The sequence below is a fragment of the Ciconia boyciana genome, chromosome 1, assembly GCF_034638445.1.
Source record: "Ciconia boyciana chromosome 1, ASM3463844v1, whole genome shotgun sequence".
In the NCBI taxonomy this organism is placed as follows: Eukaryota; Metazoa; Chordata; class Aves; order Ciconiiformes; family Ciconiidae; genus Ciconia; species Ciconia boyciana.
The window spans coordinates 125,704,948-125,726,869 of record NC_132934.1 but is presented as its reverse complement, the minus strand read 5'-3'; the positions used below and the strand labels follow the sequence as shown (position 1 = coordinate 125,726,869).

General features: G+C 49.9%; 1 protein-coding gene and 1 long non-coding RNA gene across 3 annotated transcripts; one reads left to right on the top strand and one right to left on the bottom strand.

The window, feature by feature from the left end:
• Positions 1-9,746: 9,746 nt before the first annotated feature.
• Positions 9,747-16,759, bottom strand: LOC140645029 (uncharacterized). 2 transcript variants are annotated; one of them, XR_012039914.1, is made up of 5 exons: positions 15,495-16,759; positions 14,133-14,443; positions 13,145-13,289; positions 12,592-12,987; positions 9,747-10,493 (listed from the first exon to the last, which is right to left on the bottom strand). It is a non-coding gene; the product is annotated as an uncharacterized lncRNA (long non-coding RNA). The 2 variants fall into 2 exon arrangements; XR_012039913.1 differs by having other exon boundaries at positions 14,133-16,759.
• MID1IP1 (MID1 interacting protein 1) lies at positions 16,734-19,542 on the top strand. Its single transcript, XM_072848239.1, has 2 exons — positions 16,734-17,164; positions 17,609-19,542. Exon 2 carries the CDS (start codon positions 17,754-17,756, stop codon positions 18,246-18,248), a length of 495 nt encoding a protein of 164 aa, XP_072704340.1. The 5' UTR covers positions 16,734-17,164; positions 17,609-17,753; the 3' UTR covers positions 18,249-19,542.
• Positions 19,543-21,922: the final 2,380 nt, after the last annotated feature.

Genomic DNA, 21,922 nt, shown 5'->3' with positions numbered 1-21,922 from the left:
TCTCTGAAGTCCTTCACCTCAGTTTAGCTATCTGTGGTGCCTGCATCAACAGAGTACAGAAGGAAACCTCCGTCTAGTTTATCCTTCTGTCATCTCAATTCCGCCTCCAACCACATCCATTATTTTATCCTACGCCTGTCCAAAAGATATCTGAGCACCTGCAGCTCTACGGAGCTTTAAAGGAGCCATGCAAGTTTCCTTTATCAGAGGGGAATATTTGGATGGAGAGCTGGCTAGTCAGGATCCCATGCACATTGCTCCATCAGCTTCACGTTCAGCACATCACAGCTGGCCTAACACCAGCAGCTGGTGTAGGCTTACTGCATCTGAGGTTGCTCCAGCATCCCCTAGCTGTCCTTGTGTCTAACTCAGGGAGATGGACACGGGTTATGTCATTAACTTGCTCTCATACGAAGCCAAGGAAAGCTGCAGATGCCCATTCCTTTCTCCCTCTAATGCTTGTAGAGTTCATCCAGGTGTTGACCCCTACACAAGCCCACTACGCTTTGCTGTTTACGCCCATCTGTCAGGCTTTAGCCGTGCTTGGCATTGACGCTCTGACACAGATCGGGTCAGTGAGCAAGCGCTGACGGCGTGCAGCCCCCTTCTACACTTGCTGGCGTACCGGTAAGCCAACGCAGCCGCTAACGCTGCATTTCTGCAGTGGCATTATCTGCGTGTTTGCAGGCAAGGCCTAAGCTGGGCTGTCAGAAAGGAATGCTTAATTATTTGCTGCCTGTCTCTGGCACAAGGTTCTGCATGAAAACCATGGGATTTTATTCTTCTTGCTGGAGGGAACGGGATGGAGGAAAATGAAGTGCTTAGAAACCCTTTTCTTTCCCAATCATGCTGTATCTGTCCAAATTATTTAGTCATTCTCTGTGCACACTCACTGGGAGAAAAATAGTAACAATAACAACAACAATGATAATACCTTAATGAAAAACTGTAAAGGGAAACTAATTAGTAAGTGTTACAGTACCCTTTCTGTGTGTTTGCTAAACTGCAGAGGAAGCACTCATGTCTGTGTGCTGATGGCGGGTGAGTAATGAGAGCTCAGCCTCCTCTCAACATATAACTACCACCAACTTCAGAATCTGTAAGGAGTAAAATATAAAGCATTCAGTAATTTTTTCTCTCTGTCTCTTCGTAAATGTATCCTACAACATGCAGAGACTCCATAGCTAATATTTCTGTAAGAATACAAAGAAATACAACCCATCCTGCCCCAAAAGTTAAACTGAATTGCAGCTCGGCAGCAATACTTTCAAAGGCTTTTTGATGGCCGCTTCTCTGCCTTTGAACACATCTTTGGCACTCAAGTCCTTGGAAGAAGGGCATTTACAAGTTTGGGTCTGAGGCGTTATCTGGTGCGTGCTCTGTATCTTTTAGGATCTGTGCGCTCGCGTGTCACTGCACATCTCATAAAATCAACTCTGCTGTGCTTATGCAATCACAGCACAGCTCTGATCCGAACTCAGCTCCTTGTATTGGCAGGAGATTGGCTTTGGGGGGTCTTATCTACAATAATGCTCGCAGTTTGCCTAGTCTAGCCAAGAAAACACTGAATAAGACATCTACCATTTAAGTCCTGGCTTCCTTGCTTTAATATAGAAGAAACCCTGACATTTTATGTCAGAGCAGGAATCTATCTGAATGCCTTTGTCTAAAATTTCCTCTCCCTCCACTGATGTGCAGTGTGTTGCAATCCACGTGATTGCCTTTGTCCTATCCGAGGAGGGACTGGACTTCAGCAACGCTACAAAAATGTAATGCATTTTGAGAAAATTACTCTAAAAGCAGAAAAAAGAAGCTTGAAAAGCACTTTGAGATGTAAGCTATTACGTAAAAGGTCAGCTCTTATTGTTACTGCTTTATTAGTTATTATTGTTGATAATGATGAAAATGCTTGCCTGGCTTCAAAAAGGTCATCCGTTCTGCTGTGATTCAATCCCATTTGAAGGCTGAAGTCTTCATCCCTCCAACTCCATGTTGATTAACTTTGAGTTTGCTAAGGAAGCAAGACTAATTCAATCTATCCGTTGATTTTCAGTCCAGGTAACCTCAACAGTTTTTAAATTTACCAGCCAATTTAACCAAATGTGTCAGAGGGCCAAAGATGTCCAAGACAGAACTTTCCTGTGGGTTGCATGAAAGCAGGAAGGTGGATGGAAAAGACACTATTAACATTCCCAGCTGAGGGAAAGGGTACAGTGTGAGCATAACTGCTATTACGCAGTACAAAGTCCTCTTAGGTGCTCAGCCTTAAGCCATGAATCTGTAGAAAACCAGGTCTCACTGGGTCTTGTCTTCAAACACTTGTTATTCTCTCTTGATAGCAACCCCAATAACCTCCTAAGTAAAGATTTGAATTGTAGATGACAATATAGCCTGCGCTAGCATGTCAAATTAAACCTTGGTATTATTCATAGCTCACCAAGCCTACAGGGTGTGGTATGGCTTTACTTGAAAGCTGACAAGTTTTCCTCATGGTGGTACGGCTGTTGCCCTGTTTTCCTGTGCAGTGGCAGAGGTGTTCTGAATACAGCTCATTAGTTTACTATTGTTGTCTTCACTCTTCCTGACTACCTCTCAGTCCCCAGCTCAACTCAGTTTCTTTTTGCTTTGCCCCATCACCATCTACTTTTTAATGTGCTTGGCACATGGTGTATGTTCTTGTTCTTTACCCAAGCAGAGCCGACTCCCCCCTACGACAAGTTCTTGCGCCTGTCAAGATGTATGTGTGGATCCAACTGCAGAAGGAAGTTTTACATAACAAAACCAAAAATTATTTCTAAAGCTCCTCTGGAAATTGGTTACCAACAAAGAGATTTTTTTTCCTAAGGGAACCGTATTCAAAGTTCAAATCTGTCTCTCCTGCCCTCCCACCCCGCCCCATTAACTTCAGTTCATGGAGCATTAGACTTCTTAGTTCTACATGCTGGGAACTGATTGTGGGGCGGCCAAACTCACTTATCTCTGCCCTCTCCATTTTGGAGGTGACTAGAATTTGCTGAAATTAAAACTAAAACTGAAAGGTTCAGCAAATATTAATTTGTATTTTACAGGAAATTAGGTTGAACTGCATTGCAGGCATTTTTTCATATCTAGTTATAGTCTTAAAAATGTCACAGCCCCAAAGTTTGTAGACACAGCACACTCTAAATGAACAGGGGAGAATGATTTCAGAAAGTAAATCATAAATTCACACATGTGAGTAACCCTTGTGTGTCTTGACCGAAGGCTTAGTACAGTGTTTCTGTGCTTCCAGTTAACCAGTTAAAATCCCTTTGACTCCAGGGCTCCCCCAATAAACTGCTTGCACATCCTTTAAGGACGCCCGACGTTCACTGCAATTATTCACCAAATAATTTAGAAGGATGAATAAATGTGAGAAAATCGTGATCTACTCATGGACGATTACCAGAGGAGGGGGAGGGCCCGCAAAATCGATCAGATTCATTACTCACTGTCACTGCAAGCGATTCACCTGCTCTGCTCCCAAGCTTCCCCATGGAAATCACGTCCCTCACAACCCGAAGGAGCCGCATTTGCCAAACAAGCTGAGCCGCGGCAGCGGCGCTCGGCTAACGGCTTCAGCTCCGTCACAGTTTCAGTCCTAAATCAGGAGATCCAAATAACACTAAATATCTACTTTTAGGCAATAGCTAATCAGCGAGGGAAGGGTTTCCCAGCGAGCCACGGATAGCTCGTGTGGCCACCGGCGATTCATCCCTTTCCCATCGCTATCGACGCCACGAAATACCACCTCTTTGAGCCAGAGTTATCCAGCCATTACGGCACATAAAATATTGATGCAAATTAATGTAAAAAAAAAAAAAAGCTGAGGTTCCTGTAATTCTAGCTGGGCCATAAAACTGGGTTTCTTTGAGAGCCTGGCCACGGGGGAGCGGGGGAGCTGGGCTCTTGCAATCTGGACCCGCGGCACTAGATGGCAAAACAGCGTCAGTTTTGGCAGCGCGGCCCGAGCGGCGGCTCCCGGCCCCCCCGGCCCCCGCAAGCAGCTCTGCGTGGGTGCAGGCTGCCGTGGGCATGCCGCGGAGGGTGGGCTGTGCATCCCCCTGCCCCTTCCCCGGCCTTCCTCCCGCCTTCAAGCCAGAGGGGTCACCTGCCACCGCAGAGATCGCGCCTTAAAGATCGGATGCGGCTCTTAAATACCGTTGGCGAGGAGACCGTAAAGGCCGGTATGGATGTATAGGTGGCTATTTTTCTTATTGCTGTTGCTGGCATTAGTTGTTTGCTCTGCAGTTGCCCTCAGGAACTGTAGATCCTGTGCAAGACAAGCAGTCCTCACTCTAAAAGAGATTACCCAGCAACTAGGTGGAAAAACTTGTCTCATCTCCTTATTGAACAAGAAGAGATTTACATTTAATAGTCCCACGGGGAAACACCTCTCCTTGCAGTTTTATGTCAGTCTATGCATTGGCTGGTTTACTATGTGAAGGAAGCTACCACCTATGCAGTTAAGCTGCAAGGCATTTTTATTAGGAGGCTGTTCTCCCTTTTCCTTGTGTGCAGGTAATACCTGCTTATGCTAAAAGGAATTACAGAGGGAAAGGTGGAATCTCCAGGATCCAGTTTTGGATCAAATAACCAAAAGCTTTTAGCTCTAAGTCAAAAACACCGATCTCTGGGCAGGCCAGTAAGTTACCTTTCTACTTTTTGTAAGGGAGTTAAGGTTATGGTCAAGTCAATAATCTCCTCCTCACAACTGCAACACTATAGCTTATCCCATTTTAGGGATAACCTCTGTTCCCACACCGTATGTAACTGTTGGATTCAAAGGATCAATTTAGTTGGAGATTGCAACTTTTGCAGTTTCATCTGAAGGCGATATGCAAACTGCTCTGCCCTTTTAATGGTTGGGAACGCAGAGAGCTGATGGCAGGGACGCTACTCCTCTCCCCTACAGCTGCAAGAGAGCGTATAAGGCTCTGGATGCTAATGGTCATGATGTGACCCCCTTGGAGATGTCTTATGTGTGGTCCCCTTCCTTGGGAGCAGGTGAGCCCATATTGCTGAAGCGTGACTTCCAAAACAGAGCTTTCACTCAGAAAATTTTGCAGAAGCTTTGAGCTGTGTCCCTCCCTTTAATTTCTCTCCCCATCCTTGCAATATTCAGTCCTCCCTCCTCTCCCCTGCCTTCTATGAGGTGCTGGTGACAGTCCCAGAATGACCTTCCCCTAGGAAGCTCAGCATAACTGTTCCTCAAGCGATGGGGCCCCATCGAGTCCCAAACTTTGCACTTGGGGATAAAAAGGCAGCAGTAAGCCTGAGCAGGCGGTGCACACACACTAACCGAAGGGTATTTTCTTGTCAGAGTTGAAAGAAGCCGTGATAGTTGCCAAGTCCAGATTATTTCCACCTTCAGGACAGGACAGGGCTGACATGAAAAAAATCCTGCTTTCTGCCGGTGTGGGCTTTTAGCAAGTTGTGTTATGCTCATCCTTGGCTATTTAAATAACACTGTCTCACTCGCTATAAAACAACTTCTAATATGAATGAAAAAAATAGCTATGGATCGTGAAGCAAGTGGGAATGGATAATCAATTTTTATCACTAATATTGTGGGTAAGACCAATAACTCTGAATGAATTATGAAAGTCTTTGCTCTGAGCAGACGTGTCTCCTTTCCAAGCGGTCTCATTTTAGCCCAGCCTTAATAACAGACAAAGTGTTGAGTTAAACAGATTAAAACAAAACAAACATTTATTTTCATTGTCCATCATATTTCTTTTTAAAATGTAGGAATGTGAAATTCTCACAGTTGGGCTGGCCGTGGGAGGCACAATAACAATGGGCTAGAAAAGCCTTTCAGCTTTACAAACATGGGTTCAAATCAAGCTTAAGTGACAGGCGAAATGGGGCTATTGGTTTCAATCTAGTCCCATTTGGCTACAGCAAAAAACTCGGCACAACAGTGTCTTAGCGCTTAAAGGGACTCGTCAGCTAAAAGGTAACGCTTCTGCTGGAGAACATTTGCAGTGTTACTTATACCAGTTGAAATTACTGGAATGGTTGAGATTACTAGGGCTGAAAGACATCAGAGAGTAAATTTACCTTCCCCCATTTGGGGAGGTATGTTTACTTTGTACTTTTGGCAGTGCTTTCTGCCAGACCTGTGCCCCAAGTCTCCTTTCCAGTTACGTGGCAGAGCAGACCTGATGCATGCATGCACGTCAGGCTGGGAAGCACGTTTTCCTTGAAACTGCTCTGTCAAAGAGAAAGATTCACATGGAATCAAAAGTCCTCTGATGACCAGGAACCAACCTGCCAGGAAAGCGATAAGGTCTGCCTGATTTTCCTTTCTGCCCATGCACCCATCTGCCCAGCAGCCCACCCGGAAATCTGCTGAGGAGCTTTGGCTACCAAGCCTATGGCAACCTGCTGCGAGCACTGATGGTAGAGGAGGATAGTGTTGCCCTCCAGCCACATTACATGGGGCAGGTTCCTCTCTGGGGGATTTACAATGCGAGTGCTGATGAATCCAGACCCAGGTCGGGAAGCTTGTGCAGGAAGAGATGATCTTTTTCTGCTGCGCTGCGCACGTGAGTAATTTTGTGTCATTCAGACTACCCTTTTGGTTAAGGTCTGGTACCTGCAGAAGTGAAAAACCTGGTCTTTGGTTCATGATGGTCAAGGATAGATTGCACGAGGCAATGAGGAAGAGAGAAGATAGAGCTTTATGCAAAATGAAATACAGCTGTTGGGCTGTAAAATCTACCGGGAGGCCCCACAGTCAGGTATACTCCCTGAAACTCTTTGTAACTTCATTTTGAAAAACCACGACATCAATCAAATGGAGAGGAGGCACATGGACAGCATGGGATGGAACATGGTGCAGAGGTCCCTGATCTAGTCCCAGGCAAGCTGGCAGCCCCACGCCATGTAGCGTGGCACCACGCAGAGACACGAGCTCGCACCCCAAAAGCAGTCAAGCCCTGCTAGCACAGCGGCTCGCACCATCACGCCGAGGGCAAAGCTCCGCACCAGTGCAGCCACCTTGCTCCCCATTACAGAGACATGCCCAGTTCACCCAAGGAGGTGGGTCCTGCGAGCCCTGCTCCTGCAAGAAAGCCCCAACAGGTGCTTGAAGCAAATGCGGTGGCAAGGTTGTGTTCCCTCGCAGTCAAGAATAAATAAGGAGTCAGCCCTTGCCTTGCCTGAGAGGTAGCATGAGTACCGCTGTAAGTGGGGCACGCTCACAACTCCACCGGGAACTTGCAAGATCAGACCTTAAGGATCCTATTTCAAAAGACCCCAGTGTGCACCACCAAGACTTGATTTTTAAACACCTCAGTGCTCTTTTGGGTGCGTAAGTCGGGCCCAAGGGGCTCAGGAATGAGCTCTGTTTAAAGCCTGGCCTTCACTGTGACTGCTTAATACCTGCATCTCTGGCCCAAGGTGACCGGCTCAGGACCATAGCGGGAGTCAGAGCCAGGGTTAAAATGCAAGAGCTTCTTGCTCCCACAGTGCTCTTTTATCTTTCCAGTCCTGGCTCCCAGTGCAGCTCTCCTGCTGCCGTTTAAAGACACAGCAGGGCTCAGTGGAAGGCTGCGCGACTGCCCTCTCGGTTTCCTTACATCGGGGGATTTGTGGCAGAAGTTCAGCATTGCCCAATGTCATTTTGAATTATTTTGTAGTTCTAGGTTAATAAACTGCTTACCATCATAGGGGAACTGAACGATGCGTTACTCCAGTTGCTACAGTGGACCGTTTTCTTAGCCATGTATGTAAAATGTGCAGTTCAGAATGATTCTCAATGGCCCTACATTTCCAGATTCACATTTTTAATTAAACATCATTTTCTTTCTTTTGTTTCTAAATGGGCATGCAGTGTCATTTAAATCTCATGGACCTCCATGACTGGAACATCTCAGGACCTCGTAGTTGCAAAGCTCCATTCTTGCTGCAGAAAATATCAGAGAATAGTGAAAGAGCGTAACTTGCACCAGGCAAGCTCTCTGTGCATTTTTTTTTTTAATTAAGTTACATGGAAAGACATCTTATCAATTCAAAGCCTCTTCGTAGTGACCCAGCTTCAACATTGTCTGAAGATTATGTTCATCCCTTATTTAGTGAGGCTGTTTGTCAGTTTAGGGGAGGAATGGAGTGAACCCCCCCCGACCCTGGGAGAACTAGGATGAGTATAAAAAATGTGCTGGTGGTACTGTCTCCAACGTAGTATGGAGTAGCAGTATGTGGTACTTACATGTGAGAAGGCTGGATTCCTAAAGCTGTTCTGAAAACGACCTTAAGACACATGCGATAATATGTTTTGCAGATATATAGATACATATTCTGGTAGTTTGCATGATGCTGTGGAAGTCAAATACCTAGCGATGGAAAAGACCCCTTTTGGGGCTTTAGACTGCTGAACGCTGTATGTATCTCCTCTGAACCCACCATTTACTCTAGTTTGAGGCGAGGAACATAGTTTAGGATTTTCTACTGACTTTCCTAGGTGCGACCCAGGCACAATGGGCACAGGGAGACTGCTGCTTTACCTTTCAGTAGCGTCCTTTCATTCGGAAGCTGAAGCGGAGCCGGCTTTTGTTCTGAACCCCGCTCAGCCCTTCACCCCGCGGTGGTGGCGGGGAGTCTGGCAGCTTGTCTGCCCGCTCCCATTTCTTCCTGCAGGCACCACGTTATATATCCCTCACGAGCCTGACCACAGCTTTCAGAAACATCCAATAAATCAACAGTTAAAAGGGAAGAGTAGACACGGGGAGCAGGTGCTTATTATCTGTGCATCTCTGGAGAAGAATAACCCACAGTGTATTTCCATGCCCATTTGAAATGGAATATGACCATGACCCTGCAAGTGGCTCTGCTTGAATTGTTCCTGGCATCATGTTTTACTCCTAATATTTTCATTGTCTGCCTCCATCAGTTTTACCTCCCACTGTAGCATTAATTTTGTATGTGAATATGGAGGCTGTGCTTTAAATAATACAGCATATGCTTTTTATTTGCCATGTAGAATAATTTTTTTTTGGCTGATTTATGTTCCACCTGGACAAAATTATTTTTTATGATGGGTTTATTTCATTTGCTCCCACATCCCCAAATGGAGGGGGAAAAAAAGAGAAATCTTGTAAACCACCAATAATGATGGACACAGAAATCTGTTCTGAAACACAAATTAACTGCAAAACCAGATTCTCTCCAGCCATGTAAATGAAAAAATGCTGTTGTAATAATTTTAAGCTCGCGAACGCATGGTACTACTGGAGAGAGCAATCTTCAGGCTCTTGTATCATCCCTTACACAATGCTGGGGGTATGGAGAAATCCACTGACGGCTATAAGCTATTCCAGTAGAACAAAATTCCACATATGGCTAGAGCATCAATTTAATTTAGCTCTTTTCAGAACTTCATCGAGAAACAAAGCCAGGACAAAACCCTGTGGTCTTTCAGTTTGCAGATTTGCCACAGAACTTCATAGGCTAAGCTGCCAAATCTATCTCATTTCCAGTTTCCACAAGGACTGTGGAAAAATATGTTACTTGCCATTGAAACAAGTTAGTTTCAAACAGATACTTTGGGTTTTAGTAACAAAAAAAATGTATGATGTACCTTGTTTTGTGTTTTACAATCCTGGAACAGACTGGCAGTATTTTTATGTTAATCTATCACTGACAGAAATACTCATTATGAACAGATTTATTAAAAAAAAAAAAGCCATATGCAATCCTTAGCGCAACTTTATTCTGACTTTGACTTCCAGCTTTTAGTGCTTTTTGTCAAGCAACTAAATATTAATCATACAAATTCATAATAGTTATAGCAGTCGGAAAGCTCCGGTTCTGTTTTTGGTTGTAATAGTTGTCTTTAACCATACAACATCCTCCAGCCAAAACCACATTGTAACAGGAGGGCATATAATAAGGACACATAACGCCTCCATGTCAGCTCTGAACTGCAGAGCTGGGAAAAGTAGGATATTCTTTCAGAGCAGCTTCCCTTTTAATACTGAATGTAACAAGAAGAGACAGGACTTTCACAGGAAAATCCTGCTGCTTCTAGTCCCACCCCGTAACTCCCCAGCTTGGTAGAAATCCAAGCTGATGTCTCTCCCTTGGCATCTTCTGGCAGCAACGGGAAGATCTGTTCCCATGCAGGCCCCCTCCTCCCCACACAAAGCTCTGCTCCAGCCCCTCGTCCTGCCACGTCCCTAATTCCCGCTCCACAAGCAAGCATGGAAAGCTTCGGTGAAGGTGGGCCACCTTTGTTCCGCTCCATCTTCTTCTCTTTCTGAGCACTGAGAAGAGTGTAAAATTTATCAACAGCAAGCTAGGCACTGAAAATCAGGTCACTGGTTTAAAACGAGGAAATACAATCTAGAGGATGAACATGTATTGTATTTGTTTCACCATCGTGCCAGCCCTGGGCCTTTCAAACAAAACCAGAGCTCCCGTTCTTCTACAGGCTCCTCGGGATGAAGGCAGCTCCTGCAGGAATCATAAGCCTGCAGATGGGAAGGGAAAGGAAAACACTATAAAAAACAGTATTAAAAAGCTACAGTAGATGGTGCTAGACAGGTGCAGAAGACACCAGCTAGTCATTTGAGGATACCTGCAAGATTTACCCCTAAGCTAAGCGGTTTAGAAAATGTGCAATTTAGATTTATCAGTTCAGAAGGGAGATTCAGATAAAAACAGTTGAGCTGGCGAGATTATTAAATGCAGAACCCCACGCTGAGACGATGCTCACCTTACTGCGCGTGCTGACGAAGGGGAAATAGGGTGCCGGCACGCCTTCGGCTGCACCCGGGCGGTCACACGGAATGCAAGGTGCGACAGGGTGATGGGAGGAGAGGGGGCAAGTCAGGGGCAGAGACCCTCCTTCACCCAGGAATGTCCCCTGGGAGCTTGAGGTGGCACCCTTCCCGCGTGTTGGGATGGGGACGGCAGGAGCAGCAGGAACGCTGCGGGATATGGGAAGCACAGATCGGTATTTCCCGATGTCAGCCCCTGCGTATCAAACCGTTAATGTCACAGAAAGGTGGTCGTGTGTATTTAATTTTATCAGGCGGAAGAACTCTGATATATGCCGCGCTCGGTTCACCGCTCCCGTGCAGATTTACTCGGCGTTTTAGCATGCGTGCTGCCTCGCTGACAGAGATTAAAGGCTCTCCTCAGAGCCCCAGGTATTACGCTCAAATGTATAAATCAGGGCTTAATATATAATATTTGTCCATAAAAATATATCATGGTGGCATTTGTTTGGCTATCTGCATATTAAATACGGTTACAGAAAGCCACGAGTTTATGGAGGATTATTTTGCTACACCAGTAAAGTCTCCTGCCATCCTAAACAGGTATCTTTCCTGCCAGGACGCGGGCAGGGTCGCAAAGAGGAAGGGGCAGATTTTGCTAAGGCCGTTCATGACCCCGCACGTGCCCCAGCCGTGCGGTGCTGGGCCGGGAACCCGCTCCCAGGCCGGCCCCGGGCTCTGGCTTACCAGCACTGGCCAGGCAGGGCAGGGATCACGGAGGAGATGACACCGCGAGCCTCTAAAGGAGAAAATTGCATGATGTATCGCCACTCACGAGCACCCACTAGAGAGCTGTTTAGAGTGAGATTACAGTCTCAGAGGAGACTCTCATGCCTCTCGGTCACAGGGTTACTACGATGATGCAGTTGCAGCTCCTATGCAGGAGGCAGGGAGCGATTAAAATGATGGCCGGAAAGAAAAGCTGGATCAAACCTCCACAAACCCTGTTCAGATTAACCCAGATTCCCGAGTCCCCAGCTCTGAGGGACTTTAAATCAGCCAATTTGATTCTTTTCCCTTAAACAGAAGAAGAAAAATGGGAGGGAGAGGATGAAGTTTATACTTCTGCCAAGAGTTTACAAGCAGTATTTTAGACTGAAGGGAAACAAGAGTTCGTGCAGTCCAGAGTTCTTGATCCTATCAGGCCAATTCCATATCAGCACAGCTATATGGATTTCTCTGCGTTTGCTGTTGACTTACAGATACGCAAGGGAGAGAAAATCAGACTCTGTGCTGCAGTCTTTCCCCCTTCATCCTCTTCATATTCAAGGTCTTTTTTTTTCTTGTAAATTCTTATTAACACAGAAGAAAAAAAAAATCCCTGGGATCCCTGGCACATCCTTGGAGTGGCTGCAGCCTCATCGTGGATGACTAGACAACCGCCACTGTGCCACATAATGAGGAGCACACATGCTGCACCGGGAGATACTAATGAGGGAGCTACAGCCCCCTTAGCCCTCTCCAGTAAATCCGTGTCTGCAAGCCATGTTTTATTTATCAGGCTTATTATGGCAGCGCTAAGGAGCCATTTGAAAAGGGCCGCCGGTGTCCTGGGCACTGCACACCACAGTGCCTGCTCCGACCAGCTTCCAGGGGAAACGGATGAGGCTGGCAAAAGGTAGGGGAGGGGGATGCTACAACAACGCCGTGGCAGCATTTATCCCATCGACTCCTTTATAAGGGGTTTCAGCCTGGTTTGACCTCCTGGTGCTAGCTGAGCACCGCTTGGGAGGGATCCCAGGCCCTGAAAATACACAGTCACTGGCAAACAGATTGAAGCTGAACTTACAATGGTTTCCAGGAACGCTTCTGAGGAAGCGAGGACTTGGCGGGCCTGGAGGGACCCGGATGCAACCTGCAGAGCCGGGCAACTTGGAGGGGCTTCACGGGAGCCGCCTGAGACGGCCACCTCCCTGCCCAGCACTGCTCCCTGCTCCCGCTCCCAGCAGAGCTCCCGCCGGACTCCCATGCTTTTCACCATGCACACAAAACACTGCTCCTCTGTGCCGAGACACGACGCCGCAGAGCCCTTGTTGTGCCGCTTCCGGCAGCGTCCGGTCTCGCTCAGATTTGCATGTGTGCCAGAGGCAAAGGGGATTTACGATCGCTGCTCCCTTCTCCAAACGTCCTCGTCCTGACCCCTCTGCACGCCTTCTCAGAGGTTTCCGTCCACTTTGGAGAATCGCTGCACTCACAGAGGACCAAAAGAAACAGGAGTAAAAGGTGGTGAAGTGTAAGGTAGAAGAGAGATGAGTAAATCTTTGCAAAAGTTACACTGCAGATCTCAGCAGGACTCAGACAAATTGGTCTGCAGTCCTTTAACATATTAGATTTCTACTTACCCTGATCATTAGCACGTTAAGCTACAAGGGCTGATTATATGAAACTCATGGAGAGGCATCAGTTAAGACGATAAATTTACACATTCCTTCTGGATAAGAAATGACGGGTTTCCTCGGTTCAGAGATTTGGTACAACTGGACTGGGCTTCAGAAAGAGAAAGGAGGAGAGAGAAGTGTTAAATGCTCGCATCTGTACTGCCACCTAAAATGATGGAAGCAGTTCACAAGTTTGAGCAAAAATGTATGTCAAATAGGAATAGAAGGAAACAACTCGCAGTTTCCGAGGCTGAACTATAATCTGCCATGTCACATCGACAACAAATTAAGAGAGTAAGTGAAATTCCCAAGAGATGTTGCTCTTACAAGGCCGGCCCAAATGGTGTTCCCAGGCTGCAGAATGCAACACTAAATATTTGCACATATTTATCACTTTTCGCCCACACAAGTTCTCATCTTATTTTGCAAACACTGTGCAGCAGAACAATTTCCTAACCGCCAAAGTGTAGCCATCACTGGTCTGCAACGTGCCAGTGGCACCTATTTCATGCCAGCACGTGTCCTGGGAAAACTGTTAACAAAGACCGTTTGTTATCCTGTTGCCACTGAAGAGAGAATTTAGACAGGCCTTGCAAATGTTACAAAAACCCACGCAAGTTGACAGAATCATCTGTCTTTTCTTGAAAAATACTGCGCAGCTGCTAATGTCGCCAGAGGAGACAGGCCACCAGCAGCATTGCTCCTATAGCTAGCCTTCATAGCACTAACTTTAGTGCTACTGTGGCTAAATACTGATGTACAGCTAAGTTAACTAGTTAATACTAGTAATAGTTCAGTAACAGTAATAGCTAAATAGTAATAGCGATAGTTCATCCCTGTTCTTCAGGCATCGGCCACAGAAAGAAGGCCCTCGTCCAGAAAGGGCTGAACACCACCAGCTCTCGTACACTTCAGGGAAAATTAAAGGTTTTTAGCTAATATAGTAACTTACGTGTGACTCCTTCTTTCCTGAATAGCAGTACCAAATCTATTCAAGGAGAAAGGTGTTTTCACCCCCACACTGCCGGGCTTGTAGGTCAGGAGTGCTCCATCCAGTTGAGGTGCTTGATAAAGACTACCTTTGTGTTTTGTCACTTTGGTTTCCTTATCCAGGAACCTGTGCTGGGCGAAGGTAAGCGTTCACACCTTCTTGGACTGCCAGATAGCGAATGCACAAGCTTCCTCATTGCTCAGGACACGAGATAAGGGGTTTCTAGCTGATTCCCCTTCTAGGCGCTGCATGGCCACGATAATCGGATCATTCTAAAGCGGAAATATTTTTAAAAAATGCTGCTTGCATATAAAAGTTTGTGCCACAAATGGGATCATCTTTTCTTAACAGGAGGGGGAAAAAGAAAAGTGCCGTTTCCTTTTTGCTCGTGTGCACAGCCATCGCCATTACATACCACTGGAGTTAGAAATATGTGCGCCTTTATTTTGTTCTAGCCAAAGAGCACTCAAACCTACTCAGGCTTGTGTTAACATTATACATTATACATACCAGAGACATTTACACTGCATATCAAAATCGATCAGAACATAAGGAAGTTAAAAAAAAAGCCGATTGCCTTATGCTGCTGAGTTTGACTTGAGTATGATCTATCTCAGCCTCATGGGTTAGACACATGCCCGCACAGGCTACAGCACCGTGTTAGCACTACACTAAAATGAGGTAACATTTACAGTCAAAAGTGGAAGCGGACCGTGTGGCTATACATTTTGGGAAGCAAAGAGGGCAGGTGGGGGTGAAAATGATTTTATGCTCAGGCCATAATTTGTACAGTATCATCGCACAGAAGACACGGCACTTCCTCATCTGGCGCTTTTGCTACGACCACATACTTCCCATTTGCAGTTTCAAGCTGGGTTATTTCTGTCAACTTTTTCTCCTCCCCAGCCAGTATGTTCTAACCACAGGTAAAGCCTTCAGTTTTAATTTGTTCAGACTTTCTTTTGTTTTAATGTGGATGGGAAAGTTGGACAATAAACCACCTTCTCTTGTTCCTCAAGATTTCTCGCTTTTTCGAATTCATTGACTGTTCAGCACACGCTGTATTTCAATTAAAGGCAGCAAAACTGCTAATGGTGCATTAATGACACACTGCGTCTATACAAAGATGCAAGTAGATGTTGTGGCCAATTTTCTGGCCTGGTGAGATTATTTTCTTTTTTGTTTTGGGTTTTTTTTTCCCCGTAGTGAATTATCTGCGAACAGATCATCACTTTATACCGGCCCGTGTCTCTTGCTACTGCTTAACCCCAAGGATTGGCAGCGCGGGTGCAGCTCGCAAAGGCTGCCCGGCTGCGGCCTCACCTCGCACGCAGCCGGTGTCTCACCCACCGCCCCGGGATCGGCCCCCTCCTGCGGGCGGGGGCCCGGGCGGAAGCCTGAAGCAGCCGGGGGCCAGAGAGGCTGCGGGGAGCACCCAGGCATCGGCCTCCACCACCCCGGACGGGAGGGACGGGAGGCCGGGCCGCGGAGCCGCCGCTGCAGGCAGGCGCTGGGGCAGCGCGGGCGGCGCGGAGCGCGCCGTGCGCGGTGCGGCGGGAGGCCGGGGGCCCTGCCGCCCCTCAGGCCGGCCCGTTGGTCGGGCTTCTGGCATCTGCCCAGCCCCTGGTCTCCGCTGCGGCGGGTGAGGCCGAGCCCCGGGACGCCGCTCCGCAGCCGCAGGGCCGCGGGCTTTCCCCGGCGCCGCGCAGGCCCCGACGGCGGCGGCGGCGGGGCCCCGCCCCTCGATGTTGGTTGATCCGTTGTCACGGCAACGCGCGCAACACCCCCGCCCCCGCGCGCGCGCGGCTCCCCCCTCCCCACCCGTTCTGCCCCACGTGACCCGCGGCGGCGCCTCCGGCCAACTCGCTTGTTACCAGCGCCGCGCGAGGCGGCGGAGGGGGGGTGTGGGAGGGGGTTGCTGTTTCCCATTGGCTGCTGCCGAGGCTCGCTGATTGGCAGGGGCCGGCGGAGCCGGGCCGCTGGCCGGCCCGCCGATTGGCTGGGCCCGGAGGTGAGGCTGTGGGGTGATGCCGGCCGCCCCGCGGCCGCTGCCAGGCGGCCCTGCGCAGCCCCGGCCCCAGACAAAGGCCGCCCGGGAAGGGGCGCGCCTCCCCCCCCGCCCCCGCGCCCTCGGCCTGGCACGGCGAGGCGAGGCGAGCGGCGGGGAGCCGCGGCCCCTCGGCGGGCTGCGGGGAGGCGGCGACGCCAGCCTGGCCGAGCGCGGGCGGGCTCCGCGGCCCCGCGCCCTCCCCGCCGGGGGATCGCTCTAATTGCCGCTGGGGCACGCGGAGCCGGGCGGGCGGGCGGCGCGGCCGTCACGCTCGCCGCGCGCCCGGCAGCCAATGAGCGGCCCGGGCGAACGCGGACAGCACGCGGAGCCCGCGTGTCCCCGCTGCCTGCCCTGTCAATCACTCCCCGCCGCCCCAGCCCGGCGGAGCCGCGCCCCCGCTCCCCTCCCCCCCCCGCCGGCGGGCAGCGGCTCGGCCGGGGCAGGGGGGCAGCGGGCCTGGCGCTGGGGAGCGGGGCGGGGCGGGGTGGGGGCGGTGTTGAAGCGCTCCGTCGCCGCGCCGTGCCCCTCGCTGCCGTCCCCCGCCCGGGGCGCCGGGGGCTCTGCGGCCGCCGCTCCCGTCGCTCAGGGTGGGCGGGCGGGTGAGAGCCCGGCTCCCCAAGCCCCGCAGTTCCCGCCGCGAACGCCAAACCCGCGCCGCCGGGTCCCGCTCGGGGAGCGGGATGCCCGCGGGGCGCTCCCTGCCGCCGGCCCGGCCGGTCCCGGCGCCCTCCCCGTCGCGGTGCCCTCCCCCGGTGCGGGGCGAGAGGCGGAGCCGGCGCGGCGCGGCCGCCGCCCGCCGCCTTTATCCGTCGTGCGGCGCGGGGGGTGGCACTGGGGAACACCTTGTTTTAAGATACGCGCTATAAATACGGCGCCGGGGATGGGAGCGCAGCCACGGGCGGCGGCGGGCTGACGGCGCGGCCGAGAGCGGCTCCGGACCACGGTGGGTGCCTTCCCCCGCGGCGGCTCGGTGCCTCGGCCGGGTAACGGCGGCTTGGGGGCCGCTTGAATTTTAATTTACCGGCGTGGTGCGGGGCTGCTTTCCCCTCGGCCGCCCCCCAGCGCCGCGCCACGCCACGCGTGGCTCCCGGGAGGAGCTGCGGGGATCGGGGGGTTGCGTTTTGCCTCTTTTTGTACGGAGGGGAGCGGCAGCAGCAAGCGCCGGCGGCTGCACCGGGAGGCCGGCGGGGGGGGCGGAAGGGCGAAGAGAAGGGACGGGGTGGGGGGGGGGGAAGCCTAAAAAAGGAGATGGGGCCGAGGATAAAGGCGGCGGCGGCGGTGGGGGAGGAGGAGAGGTGGCCGGCGGGAGGGGACGGGGAGGAAGGCGGGCTGGCGGGAGGGAGAGCAGCCGCTAACCCCGGCGCCTGCCGCCATCGCCTCCCCGCAGGACTGTGTTGGCGAGCAGCCGCGCAGCCCAGCCCAGCCCAGCCCGCGGCGGAGGGCGGCCGGTGCCGCTAGCGAGGAGGAGGTCGCCGCCGGAGGAGCCCCGCGGTCCGAGCCGCTCCGCTGAGCCCGCCCGCCCGCCCGCCGACATGATGCAGATCTGCGACTCGTACAGCCAGAAGTACTCCCTCTTCAACGCCATGAACCGCTTCATCGGCGCCGTCAACAACATGGACCAGACGGTGATGGTGCCCAGCCTGCTGCGCGACGTGCCGCTGCTGCTGGAGGAGCTGGACGCGGCGGGCACCGTCTGCCCGCAGCGGGACGCCGCCCTGCCGCCCGCCGACCCCGGCGCCTACTTCTCCCGCAGGGACATGTACAGCCACTACATGCTGCTCAAGTCCATCCGCAACGACATCGAGTGGGGCGTGGTGCAGCCGCCGGCGGGCGAGGAGGCGGCCCGCAAGAAGGACAAGCTGGGCGGCGGGCCCGCCGAGGAGGGCGAGGGGGAGGAGGACCTGGAGCAGCAGTTCCACTACCACCTCAGCGGACTCCACTCGGTCCTCTCCAAGCTCACCCGCAAGGCCAACGTCCTCACTAACAGATACAAGCAGGAGATCGGCTTCAGCAGCTGGGGGCAGTGAGCGCCGGGGGGGAGCGGGGGAAGGCGGCGCCCGGCCCGCCGGCGGCAGCGGGAGCGGCAGCGGCGCGTCCCTGCCCGGCGCTGCGGCCGCGCCGGCGGTGGAGGGCAGCGCCCCGGGGCTGGGGCTTCCCTGCGCGCTCCCAGGACTGCAGCCGCTTTTCTACCAACGCACAAGCGAGAGAGAGATGTACATTAATCAATACTAGTTTATTAATTATCTCCCCCCTCCTTTTTTTTTTTTTTTTTTTAACTGTACGGTCCGGGGCGAGCGGTTGCTGTGCCTCCCCGGGCGGGGGGGCCGAACCCCTACGTGTAGGAGGTGGTGGCGTAGCTGGCAGATAGGAGGCTCAACACAAGCCGATGAACGTAACAAAACTGGCATAAAATTGCTTCTGTTACCCGGGAGGGAACCCAGTGGGCTAGCGAGCATCCCTCTGTGGCGGGACGGATGGCGGTTCCACGGTTGTACTGGAGTTTATTTAAAACTTTTTTACTCGGATGTAGAGTATATTCTAAAATAAATGCAAATGTATTAACTAAAAGTGACTTAAACTTTTTGGTATGATTTATGTTTCTTTAATTAAATGATATTTTTAACACCTGGAATTCTTCTGTTGTTGTTCTAAGTTTACTTCCAGAGCTGCCTTACTAGACACAGAAATCTCGGCATGTGCAAGAGAGGGGTTTTTGTGGCTTTTTTTTCTTTTTCCCCAAAGGGAGCAATTAAGTAGTGATGGTAACTCGGCGTATCCAAAATGGAGGAATGACTGTATTAACCGCACCATACGTGGTCTGAGTTTTGGTAAGCTGTTCCCAGCCGGACAGGTCTGAGTTTTGGTAAGCTGTTCCCAGCCGGACAGTCCAGTTGCTCGGTGTGGATGCTGGCATGAAGGTCAGTGCCCCTTTAACAAAATCCAAGAAGATCGAGTCATGGTTACTTTGCAGGCAGCGGTTCATGGAGGTTGGAGCAAAGCCTAGGAATGAGTCTTGCTTTTTTTGGGAAGTGTCTTAATGTACTGTGGGGAGCTCTTTTCTCTCCCTCCGAATAGGTCTGGGGCACTTGCCTCCCCCATCTCTTGCATTACTTTCTTTCCTCTGTAATCCTCCTTGGATACTAGGAATTAATTGGTTTTATGTTATCCAAACTGTATTGATTTCTTTCTCTCTGCGTTATTTTTTTTCATTTGCTGAAGTAATGTGCCTCGGAATTGGGTGTCTATATTGTGTTCTAATATTAAAAGTGTACTTATTGATTACAATACAATGTGTGCATATCACAGAGGATAACCATTTAATAAATATGTATGTCCTTCCATAACGTATGAAGTTTTCTTCTCGGGCACTGAAATGCCAAGTTTGTAGACATCTCCTCATACTGAAATTTCACTTTGTATTATTGCCATCAAATTTAGGGCTTGTTTGGTGTTTTTTCTTTTAAAAACATAATAATTTTTCTCTCTGCTTTAAGGATACTTTTGCTTAAATTCAGATATTCCATAGCAATTTGTTTTTCAGTCCAACTGTTCAAACATTGTAGTAAAGCATGAGCACTCCAGACATGGTACTAGTTGGCAGATGTTTGTGTAGTTAAAACAATCAGCCTACATGTATGTTTAAAAATACATGTTTTAGAAGGTTTTTCCCTTTTAGGGTAAAGAAGAACTTTGTAAGGCCAGATGATTTTTAGCTTGGCGATGCTTGTTCTTTTCGTAATGTTTTTAACTCCTCTTCCCCTCCCCTCTTGGGAAGATGCCAGGAAAAAAATCAGGAACAAGGAGAGGGGTTACCCTGGTTTCCTAACATGTCAGCTCGCCAGTCTTGCCGTAGTCTAACTTACGCAAAAGATGCGGTGCCTTACGCTGGATGGTGAAGTTTTGTTCTCCGGAAGGCGAGGGTGAGAGAGAGAACCTGTTCTGCTGCGTGCCTCCCTTCTGCCTTGTGCTCAGCTGGCTGAAAACCACATTACAACCTCTGCTCGGGAGCGCTGGTAAAACCTCAGGCAAAAGCAGCTAACACAGTTTCAGCAGCGCTCCTTTTGAACTCCCAGTAACTTCTCCTGGTGTGGATTTAGACAATACTCTTTAAATGTTGCACAAGAGACAATGTGGTGATTTAGACTATGAGTAACATCAGAAAAATACTATTACATTAGTGCAGTATCACCATGACTTAGGTCCCCTCCCTTTGCATCCTAAAAAAAGAGGAGACCAGTTTCAGTGAAAGAGCAGCTAAAAGCTAGCGCTATTTGGCAGCAAAGGTGGCGTTTCCTTACAAGTGAAGCTTCGGGTAGCAGAGGAGGGTACTGCGGCCCAAGGGTTTGCCTTGCCTGGGTGGCTAACCCGCAGCTACTGAACCGCACATGGCTCCCATGTGGGGGCCCGGCCACACGGCTGGCAGCAGCCCGGGGAATCCCAGTTCAGCCACAGCAAAAACTGCTGAGGCTCGCACCAGCAGAAGAGACACCGCCACCTCCCAGCTGGGAGCTGCTTTAGAATTCCCCTTTTTCAAGGTCATGGGAGAGAATCGAGGCTCTTGGGATCAAGAAAGTGATCTCGTGATGCAGGGCCGGGGGGGGAACAACAACAGATAAAACGAGGGATGTATTTCTCACGCAAAGGACGAGGGATGGGACTTCGCTGCCGGCTGCTGTGGAAAACAACTTGGCCTAAAAGGTGCGGTGGTCAGGCAGTTATGTGAATGCTAGCTCCTGACATGGCAGTAAGCAAGATGAGATCGCAGAGTCTGAACACACAGATTTTGTGTGTTAGATGCTGAATTGGGAAAAATTTCCATGAGCGGTGCTATATAATACGATTAGGTTTATTATTAGGAGTTAAGTTTTCTTTTGAAGGACTGGATCGTTTTGAGCGCTCCTGGTTGGATACCGAGTTCAGCAAACGTTTAGTCTGCTCCAGTAAAGTGATTCCGATACTTGTAAGTGATAATGACAAATGACATCAGTGTCATGTAAAAGTATCTTTATGATGTCAAATACTTGGAAAAGTGGCTTTATCTGCAAGCCACACATGAACAGAAAGACAACTTGCTAAACTACCATAACTGTGCACAAACCAGGAGAATATACACATGCACTGTGAGAAGTAGTTGTCATTTTTAGCTCGCTTAAATGAAATAGACTCAATATACAGTAGGGCAGCCATCAGAAGAGTAATAAATAATGAGATTCAGAACAATTTGCACTTACAAACTGATTACAGCAGAAGGTATGTTACAGCCAAGAAGCCTCAAGGACATTGCTCATGGGATGTATCAGTTAATATATGAAAGTGCCCAGTATGTGTCATCACAGTTTATGAGTCAACTCTTATTTTCGTGTATACAAAAGAACAGGAGAGCAAATGGGGGGGGAGGGGGAGGGGAGCCAAGCTTTTGTCTCAAGGCATGTGTATATGTTTATATACATGTGTATAAAAATAAGGGTGTTGGGGATGGGCGTGAGTTCCATGGGAAGAGCAGCCTTTCAAAGGCTGCTTTGACCGCTGACTGCTGCCCTGGATGGATGGCAGGTCTGTGCTGGATTAGGTGTGCATTTCAGGAATCGTATCTGCTTCTGGCACCGTAAGGTTTCTCCATTCCCCTCCAGAAGTGGGCTGCCATATCCCATTCTGCCCAGGAGCAGATTAGAAGTCTGAAATCAGTATCTTGATACCCACT

Bases quoted from the DNA above. Each gene is read 5' to 3' on its own strand.
- MID1IP1 (XM_072848239.1), top strand. From the start codon at position 17,754: ATGATGCAGATCTGCGACTCGTACAGCCAGAAGTACTCCCTCTTCAAC.